A 10110-nucleotide genomic window follows, 5' to 3' on the forward strand; every position below is an offset into this window, starting at 1 on the left:
CCAAGGTGTGCCCAAGCTCACAGGCAGGAAAATGCTTCGTCACTCTCCCTTCCCTCCTCTGTTTAAAGCTACTTATCAAATGACTCCAGATCACTCAGAATGCAGTAAATACCCTTTATGAAGCTTTCTATCAGAGCATGGTTCAAGGCTGAGCACAGAGACCTTCATTTGACTTCAGTGACTCCTCTGATATGAAAGACCAACATTTGCCACGTCAACAAGCTTCCAAATCATGTGGTTTAGGAGGCTGATTTATGGCCCCAGCACATGCAGGCAGCAGAAATTCTCTAATCTCTTGCATTTCAGTATTGTAGTCCTAGTGAACAACTAAGTCATGTGACACAGTGGTTTGCTCGGTTTCCAAATAATATACAACAGGTATGATGACAGATCACATAAATGGATGTTCACTTTAACTCATAGGGGGTGGTTTTTTTGATTCTCTTGACTAATCTTGAGACAAGCAAGTGAAGTCTTGATGCACATCTACTACTTGGTGGCAAATACTGCAGTCAGGTCTCCCCAAACTTAAAATCCTTCTGCGCTTTCAGAGTTGCATCTTTCAAAAATACTATAAATGTCCATTTCGGCAACTGCTTATTTGGTAAATGATGTCAAGAACAAAAGAAATGTTTGAGAAAGTGTTTGTTAATAGCTTGGTTTGGTTTTTTTATTTAACTACAAAAATACTTCATTTGGTCATTATAGTATTTTCTTCACATCTAGTGTATCCTACTTTGGAAGGGTCAGAAATAGGTCAATAAGCAAAGAAAGGTGGGTGAAGGGCAAACAGAATGCAGGCACAGGCTCGATGTTACTACTGTGCCACTTACACAATTTTAGTTGATAACCAGGAGTTTCATCCACTACACTGGCACTAGTAATTAAAACAAGGTAACAAACCCAGCACAATTACCAAAGATATGTGACAGGTCTAGCGATAAATAAAAGGATTCAGAAGATTCACATAAAGAAAATCAAATTCAGACCAAGATGAACTAAATTAACTGACTTGCTAAATGACAGCTGTTAGTCACTGGTGAAGAAACCCCAATTCTCGGCATTCAGAAACCATGAAGGCAGTAAAGGCACTATGAGCATAATGGCACCTCACTTTGCCTACAGGTTATAATATAAAATATAAAAAATCAATATATGATGTTGTGTATTAATATATGTAATATATTATAGCATATCATATAAAAAACCAACAGAACATGAGCTCAGTGTCAAGAAACTCTTCTCACCACCAGAGCAAGTGGGACAAGACTATTTTGTTCCAACTCAATAAAAGCTCTCCTCAATCAACGCCTGCTTTGCCAGGCAGCCCATCCTCCACTAAAGGCTTCTGTCAATTCCATCACTGACTATTCCACTGGAGGCTGTGGCAACCTGGAATTACAAACAGAACTGCAGGAGGTCATGCTTTTGTGAGACAAGAAATATCCCCTGGTGCCTCACTGCAGGGAAGTACAATGCTTCCAACACTTGAATATTTAAACTCAAACCTTTACACTTCCAGAAACCTTGATACTCACATTACAAAAAGGGTGATTTTGACTTCTTTGACACCACATAAACTTTTGCCACTTTCATAAATTATGGTATGTGACCCTATGATTACTCTGTGTAGTCCTATGTAATTAGTTTCCCAGCCACAAGTGGAAGAGTTCATGTGACAAAAACGGAGATTATCAGAAGAACTAAGGTGGATAAAAAAGCTGTTAGAACAAAAATGTACAGTGAACAGGAAGGCTGGAAAGAAGTTACTACTAGAATTACCTGAGATCACCTAATTAGCAAGTTTGACAAGTCAGCAGGCACATGAGGGGAACATGCCAGTCTGGAAGGCCTCATGAACACAAAGGATTCAAACATCCTACAGAAAACCAAATGACACTGAACTGATGAACACTCTGGAACTGTATCCCAGTTCTGCAAGCCATAAGTCATTTATACAAAAGTCTCTGAACAAGGCATTAGTCAGATGGTGTGACTAAAGAGACAACACTGATCTCCCTATAATCACAGAGCTCTGATATCACCGAAAAATACCAAGTAATCCTGAGCAGTAAAAGTGCAGCTGTTCTAAGCAGAAACTGAAGTAATTGGGATCAGTGTTGCAAGCTCTGTCACAAACATTGAGGAAAGGAAACCCAAATCTCAACAAGGACAGAAAAGAGACCTCAAGAAAAACGAGAAGGTGGTGACCTCTGCAATCATGTATTTAAACAGCTCAGCGAGGCAGCTACAGAGTTATGCAACTATTCTTTATACATACAGGAGGACAGGAAGAGGGAGAAGGTTATTAACAAATCAAACCGCTCGAGTACAACCATTATGTTTAGGCACAGCAGCTCTCTCTGCCCAACAACACAATCATGAGCACTGCCCTGCTGGCCTAGAAAGTTTTGATGTTGCACCTGACTGATTCACAGAAAGAACAGCCCACTGTCCAAAACAGGTGCTGGATTTGGACCAAAGTGGTCCTTTCTGCTCTCATGTTCTAGACTGCTCAGCACAGACATCTCCTGACAAATAATGATGTTGCAGACAAACTGGAAAGTATATCATGTCTGTAAAAATACACTAACTTCAGTCTTTAACAGACACTGAAGCAACACATAAAAGAAAGGTAATCCACCAAAGACTCATGTCTAAATTGACACATATTTTATATTTCTAACTTATCTCCCCTGAAACTGGAAAAGCACTTAACTGTTAGCCAGCTAGGAGTAATATAAATGAGCATAATATGGTATGACTGAAATACTGAAGTGGAATACTTAGCAGATGTCACCTAACGTTAGTTGCCATGGAGAGCATGAATTAGGCCACCCAAGTACTAAATAAAGACACAGCCATGAACACCCTACGCTATGGAGTTGGATACACTCTATAAATAAAATTCTGTATCACTTTTTGTACAGTTCTGAGAGCAATATGAACACGTCAAGTATGTCAGCACAACTCCTCTCCTCAGCAATAAGGTGGTTTCATCTGCCCAGTGTTATGTTGCAAACATGCAGCTGACTCGCTGTTTTGCGGAGCTCTTTAATAAGGGACATTAACACCTGGTAGGAAGTGAGGAGTCAAGTTTCTCCTGCAAAAGTCAGAAGTTTCAATTCAGTTCAGAAGGTGAGCCATTAATCCACAGTGGGGACAAGACACACTGCTGAGGAAAAAGAGTGGTTTAGTATTACCTCTGCTGTTTCAAACAGGAGTAACACTGACCTGAAACTGCAAAGGCTGATTTAAGGCAAGGAGAAAAAATAAAAATAAAATAAGACAGCTCCATTTCCTTTCAAACTGTGACCTCTCCTGGATGCTTCTACAGAGTCCACAAAGGCCAATTAAGACAGAAGTTAAGATTGTTAGAAAACAGGAAATAGATTTTTTTTTTAAATACATTTACTTGCTTAGTAGAGGCACTTTAGGTATTCATTTAAAATACTAGCTTCCATTTTATTTCAAGTTACAAGAATAAGAGGCTTCTCCTTATCTACCAGAGTGGTTCTGCCCTTCAATATGCAGCCTTTAGTAATATTAGAAAGTTAATAGGAGGCTGTACTGATAGAACCTTCCTTCTCATTTCTGTTTGAGGGGTGGGGTTGTTTGCGGGTTTCATGGGTATTTTTCTGTTTTTCTGGTGGTGGATTGGGGCTTTTTTTGGTGGCTTGCTCTGGGTTTTTTTACGCTGCAGGAAGTTACTGTGAAAACACTTTAAAATTAATGTGTTTGAGAGGTATATTTACAGGCTTTTAAGCACTGCTAAAAGATCAAAATTACAAGTGCTTAAAGCAAAATCGGTTGTGAGAACATCTCTTAAGATTACCAAACTCGACCACAGTTTTTCATTACATGTACTATTTAGTGAAGATGAATAAGGGACGATTCTGTTATTAATAATTATTCAGCAGCATGGCAGTAAGCAACCAGAAGCACAAAAACTGTAGATTCTTTTATACATTTTTTTTGCTAGAAACTTTAAGATTTCTCAACTCAATTGAGAACTTCACAACATCAAAGTATTTATAAGTACTGCACTGAAAAATTCAGAAATGTGGAGAATAATTTGTTCAGTTTGCAAGAGAATATTTGGAAAAAAAACACCACTAAGTATTTTTTTTTGTTTTTAAACTTACAAATAACTAAACTCAAATATCACCTCGATTAGCTTTCAAGCAAAACCACGTGCAATCTCTTTTTCACACTCACTAGTCTCTCTTCCTGTTAAGTGCAACAATTCTAATGCCTCACCAGCCACAACTGGTTCCAGCAGAGCTGTTTTCCACTTAAAACTGATAACAAAAACAGGTTATCCCATGATATTGTCAGAAGTCTGAAGCCCACTTTTTAAATGCACATCTGAAAGAGTATTTAAAGCTAATCTTCCTCCAGGATGTGAGAAATAGCTGATAAACACCATAAATGGCAAAAAAATCAAGGGTGGCTGTCAAAAGTAATTTGAATAATTGCTTTTGTCAAGAGTGTTTTACAGTTACACTGTGAACAAACATCCAAAATCAAAACACACTCTGCTGCATTCCTCCAAGCCAGAACTAGGAATTCGGGAATAAAGGTAGATAGTCCAAACTAATAGGATCAGTGCCCAGTTAACAAGATTACAGCTCAAAATGCTTTGTCACTGAAAAAGAGAGGAAAAAAGCAAAGGACAGCCGATGAGTGAGAACAATGAGAGTAAGCCCAGCAGAATGCTGGGGCTGTGCATTGTGTCCTAAAGGCAGATCAGATTGTTACAACGTTAAGCTTGGCTCAAGAGTCTTTTGTGAAAAATTAAGGTAATAATTAACCAAAATTTGTACATCAAGAACAATCCACAGCTTTAAAAATCTGTGGAGTATTTATGGAAGGTTTTGTGCAACTTCAGAGACGAGTTCAGAAACTTTGCTACTCTTCCAGGACACAACAATAAGCAACAAACTCAAAAGATTAGCAAATCTAAGAGGGTTTGGAATATTCAGAGAACATTCCAATCTCATTTATAGTTATTTTCTGTGCAATCAACATGTTCTGTTACAGTGGAATTAAGTACGAAGGCCCCCTGTTCATCCCCCACGGGTGAAGGTTCACCCCTGACCCCACAGAAGCAATATAAAACTTTTAACTCCAAAACTCAGATGTTTTTTCATTAACTGTTTTCAAATCTGCCAGAAAGTCTATCAAATCAACCTTAAAGGCTATAAAAAAACGGCTTGGTTCTAGATAACTTGTGATCTTATAATTTCTAAGAACTTCTAATGACATCTAAAGGGCAGAACTCAGTTTTAAGAACAGGAGCCCAAAATGAATGAGCAATGCACAACTCACCTATTATTTCAGCTTTGTGAGTCACAAAACCACAGCAGAGACCACTCGAGTGGTGCAAAGTCACATAATGCAACTTCCAGGAAGCTGATCTTGGCCACTTCATCACCCAAGCACGGGAAAAATACAGAAGTCCCTCATTCCTAACTGAGGAATAGAAAACTCTGCCTCTGTGTCCAAGATGTGCAGTGCTGAGGTAAAAGTACTGCTGAGTTCATTTATAAAGTAAATGGTAATGGGAAAAGCTTAGAACGATTTGTTAATTTTCTATCAAATTATCTCTTTGTGCTGCTTTTGTTTAAAGGTGTCACATTACAGAAATTTTAACAAATGTATTGGTTTTCCTTCAGCTTGATTCATCCTTCTGAATACAGTGAGGCAGGAACAGCTTATTCCAAGGTGACAGCATATTATTATAAAACAATGGTGGCACATGGATTATCAATGACATATGCAAAGTGACCTAAGTACCAAGTAATACACTGACTTGGATACAGAGCACCACGGATTCTATTTCTACTAAACACAGAACATTTTAACACTTGACACGAGAACTGTGCTGAGTCCCTTGCTCAGCTTCCTCTTACAGAAAGTAAACCTAGGAATACTGGTTTAGATTTCCTCAAACATCACCAGCTGTCATACAGCAAGAAGACAACTAGGAACAGCAGCCCAAAGAAGCTGTCAAGCAGCATCTGGCACATACAAACAGATTTAAAATTAATGCTGCTTCTGAAAACAAAAAGGGCATTTTCAAAAATTTCCTAAAAAAAACTTTTTTAGAAAAATATTATGAAGATTAACACCGTGAGAACCTGAAAGGCACTGACTGCCATTATCCAATACATCACACACCTTCAGCACAATGAGTCTATGAATCAATTTGAGTGCTGCCTCAGTGGTTCATTCTTATTAATTTTTTGTAACCTTGTATTACTTCTGGGAGTTACAAGAACATCAAATATAAATGAAAGAAAACTAGCTTCAACTATAGCAGTCATCTTAAGAAGCAAGTTTTTCAGCATGTAAGATTACCTTCAGTATTTCAAAGGGCATTTCAACCAAATACAAGGAAATAAATAGCATTTCACTTCTGTTACATGGAAAAGTCAAAAAATTTGCAAATTAGGCCTCATTATAACGCCAAAAAGTCATTTACTTTTAAAAAGAGTAGTTTAAGGATGCCTGTTTTTCCAGTTTTGCAATGAAACACCTGATATCTGCTTGCTCTGGCTGTTTTCCCAGTTATCCCTGTTTTAGCATGTAACTATACTGTGAGAGCTTTCCAAAACACGATTCCTATTCTTCCAGTTGTGAAATAAAAGCACCCACGTTTGAGAAAAGAAGGGAATTGTAGTCTAAAAGAAAGACTGCATCTGTTTTCACATCACCAACTCTGCTGAAGCTGCAAGTATTCTGTTTAATTCAGGTATGTTTATTGTATCCCTGCGAAAGGCTGTAGTAAATGAGGACAGATGGCCAGGACAACAGAGTCTCCTCTGGCTCAGGATCAGAGCCAGTTGTGTTTTAGGGGAAGGAGGAGGGAGCTATTAACTTCAGAAATGCAGATTTGTTCTATGCTTTGTTGAAAATAATACAGAATCTTGACTATGTCATCTTTATAACTTTAAAATAGCCACAAATGCCAGGATTGATCCAGGTGCACGTCCGAAGTCAGGAAGGGTTAAATTAAATGGAATCCATAGTTTGACACAAAACATGAACTGAAATAGTTTCTGCAGCTCAACGAACAAAAGTCCTTTATGCCATTGTGCAAAAGGAAGAAATACTAACTTTGAAAACAATTATTAACAAAGATTCAAAAAAAGAACAACTTGTACAAAGTCTTTCTGGAGAAAACTGAAGTTTCATGTAACTATTCTGATGTCCAGATCCAGGCGTTGGGCACTAACCCAGGGTAACACCTCAATAATCTCACGAGGAATAACTCCTCCTGGAGTCCTGCGCCAGAGTTTTTCTCCCAGATCAGGGAATTATTAAACCCTACTGAAAGTTTCTGATGGAATAGGAAATGAGGAGCCGTATAATGACCAATTGGGACGGATTAATCCTGGCACTTTAACCGTGCGGGAAACCCTGGTGACGCATCTGTTGCGGGCACCAGAAAGGAGCTGCCATTTCATTCCTGCTCCAGGTTCTCCGCAGTCTCAAGGCTCGCGGCTCATAACTATGAAAGGAAAAGACACAAGCCCGAGCACGTCCCTTGTCCCAACAGGAGAAGGGGGAGGGTTAATCACGTCCATCCGCCATTTTCTGAGCAGAGCAGGAAGACATGTTGGAACAAAAAAAAAAAAAAAAAAAAAAAAAAAAAAAAAAAAAAAAAGGCAACAAAAGAAAGCAGCCATTTCCAGGGCCGGCTCCCAACTCCCGGCCTCAGCTGGAACACGGAGTCTCGGAGAAACAGCCTCCTCACACTTTGTTCTAATCACTATAAGAATTTCTCACAGCTCAGGGACTGCTGGATATCTCACTTTCAAAGCACAGTACGTACGATAAAGACAGCGGCCTGTGGGGAGGAACCAGCGAGTTGGAGAGCTTGGAATGGAGCATTTTCCTCCCCATCAGCCCAATCCCTCACAGATAAATTTCCTTTTCATGAAGCTGCCCTACCTCACACTAAGAAGTATGTAACTACTAACTATACACGCTGAAAAGCAAGACAAAAGAAAAAAAAAAAAGTCGTACTAACACAGAGAAAAGTCACTGGCATATATGGACGATTCCTACCGTATATGTGGGATGCCAACTCCTCCCTGCAGGATCTTGTACAGTTTGCTTTCATACAGCAGCTGGGGATGCCGAGCCTTCTGAGACTCTAACTTCACAGCAACTTCCTGCAGTGAGAGGGAACAAGGAGTCAGAGCAGTGTCCACCAAGCACTGAGGTTTAAGGGCCACAGCACTTCAACACTCCCCACACAACGCTCTGAGGTATATATTTATTTATTTTTTTGCGGAGCTCGACGTGCTGCATTTTGTCGCGTCTTCAAATAAAATCCATATCGCGATGAGTTGTAACATAAATATCCATCCCAGGTCATGCAATTGAGCTGGAGATGTGGAGTCTTCAGAACCATTTAAGTGAGGAAGAACATACGTGGGTGTTTCTTCTTTACAGCTTAGAGTCGTGAGGGGGAGGAAGAAAAAAAAAACAACAAAGAAAAAGCTGGAGAAACAGGGGGATCTTCTTTGTTTCTATTCGTGTTGATGAAACCAGATACAAAGTGTTCCCCAGCTAAAGCAGATGGGGAGTAGATCAATGGCGGGCGAGGGACGACTGTGGCCGTTCATAAGGCACAAAACTCGTTTAAATATGTTTTCCTACAATGGATTAGTGTGTTTTCCTCTCCCTACGCTCCCGAGGGCGTGTAGACCCTCGGGGGTGGGTGAAGACCCAAGGGAGAGGGTGAGGACCCTCGGGGGGGTGGGGGTTGGTCCCCCAACGGCGGGTCCGCACCTCGCCCCCTTCCCCGAGGACATGGGGGGACACAGCCGGGGGCAGGGGGAGCTCGGACAGGCCGGGGCTGGTCCCCGGCTCGCCCCGAGCGGCTGAGGAATGCGAGCGGCCCTTACCTCCCCGTTGGTGATGTTGATCGCCAGGTAGATGTCCCCGAAGGAGCCTGACCCGATCTTCCGCACCAGCTTGTATTTGCCTCCGACAATGAACTCGGCCTTGGAGCCGCTGCTGCTCGCCATAGCGAGAGGCGGCTCTCAGGCCCTCCCGGCCGGCTCGGCGGGACAATGAGGCCTCTACAGCTGCCCCCTTTACAGGGGAAAGGGGCCAGGGAGGGGAGGGAGGGGAGAGCGGCGCAGCCAAGGACGGTCCTTGCGCTCAGCTCCAGCCGGGCCCCTCGGGCGGGCGCCCCCCCTGCGCGGCTCTGCCCCGCTCCCCGGCTCTCGGCGCCCTCCAGAAAGACGAAAAGCGGCCCGCGAGGTGCTTTGTAAAGGCGGGGGGAGTAGCGGGGGAGAAGGGGGCACTCTCGGGGTCGCGGCGGCCGCCGGCCCCTCACTCGGCCGCCGCCGCCATCTTGTGCCTGAGCCGCCGCCGCCGACACAAAATGCCCCCGGCGCGCGGCCGCCGCTTCTTCACCGCGCGAGGCGCGCTGGGAGCGGGGAGAGGCGGGGCCTCTCAAACCACGCCCCCCTCCTGCGCTGCGCCAATCACAGCCCTCGCTCCGTGACCCCCCTCACCAACCGGGCGCGGCGATTGGGCACTCGGCGGGTGCGCGCGTGCGCACAGCCCCACACCCAGAGTCCGGGCGGAAGAGGGAGGAGAGGAGCAGACGTGCCCTCACTCGGCCTTAAAGGGGCAGGCGGTGGGATGGGGCAGGGGGCCGGGGTGGTGAGGTGCCTGAGGAGTCAGCGCTGCTCGCCCAGGCACAGGTCCCTCAGCGCTTGGGGATCCTGGGCAGGGAGTGCGGGTGGCCCTGGGTCAGCCACCACCGTGACATACTGTCCACCTCTCCTATGGGGCTGTTCTTCTCGAGCCCTGAACCCCAACCTCCGTGTGCGTTAATGGGCTGGCTTGTGTTTAAATAAATGTGTCTAAATAAATAAATGTATATAAATAAATAATTGTGTGTAAATAAATACAGAATAGTTTCTTTCCATGGAGGTGTTTAGGGAAACGCTGGACATGGTGCCATGGTCTGGTCGACAAAGTGGTGATCGGTGGTGATCTCAGAGGTCTTTTCCAACCTCAGTGATTCTGAGATTCTTTCCATGAGGGTGGCAGAGCACTGGAACAGCTGCTCAGGGAGGT

The 10110-nt window shown here is 43.1% G+C and overlaps 1 protein-coding gene across 8 annotated transcripts in view; it reads right to left on the minus strand.

The window, feature by feature from the left end:
* The window catches only part of CSNK1A1 (casein kinase 1 alpha 1), a 36577-nt gene extending 27134 nt beyond the window's left edge, over positions 1-9443 (minus strand). For all 8 annotated transcript variants that reach the window (XM_027718502.2, XM_027718501.2, XM_027718498.2 and 5 more), the window contains exons 1-2: positions 8922-9443; positions 8077-8183 (exon numbers count right to left, since the gene is read on the minus strand). In XM_027718502.2, coding sequence (XP_027574303.1) covers positions 8077-8183; positions 8922-9044 — 230 coding nt within the window. In that variant the 5' untranslated portion in view covers positions 9045-9443. The remainder of the gene's footprint in view (positions 1-8076; positions 8184-8921) is intronic.
* Positions 9444-10110: the final 667 nt, after the last annotated feature.

The sequence above is a fragment of the Pipra filicauda genome, unplaced genomic scaffold, assembly GCF_003945595.2.
Source record: "Pipra filicauda isolate LSUMZ 115617 unplaced genomic scaffold, ASM394559v2 scaffold3_size10097308_pilon, whole genome shotgun sequence".
Classification (NCBI taxonomy): Eukaryota; Metazoa; Chordata; class Aves; order Passeriformes; family Pipridae; genus Pipra; species Pipra filicauda.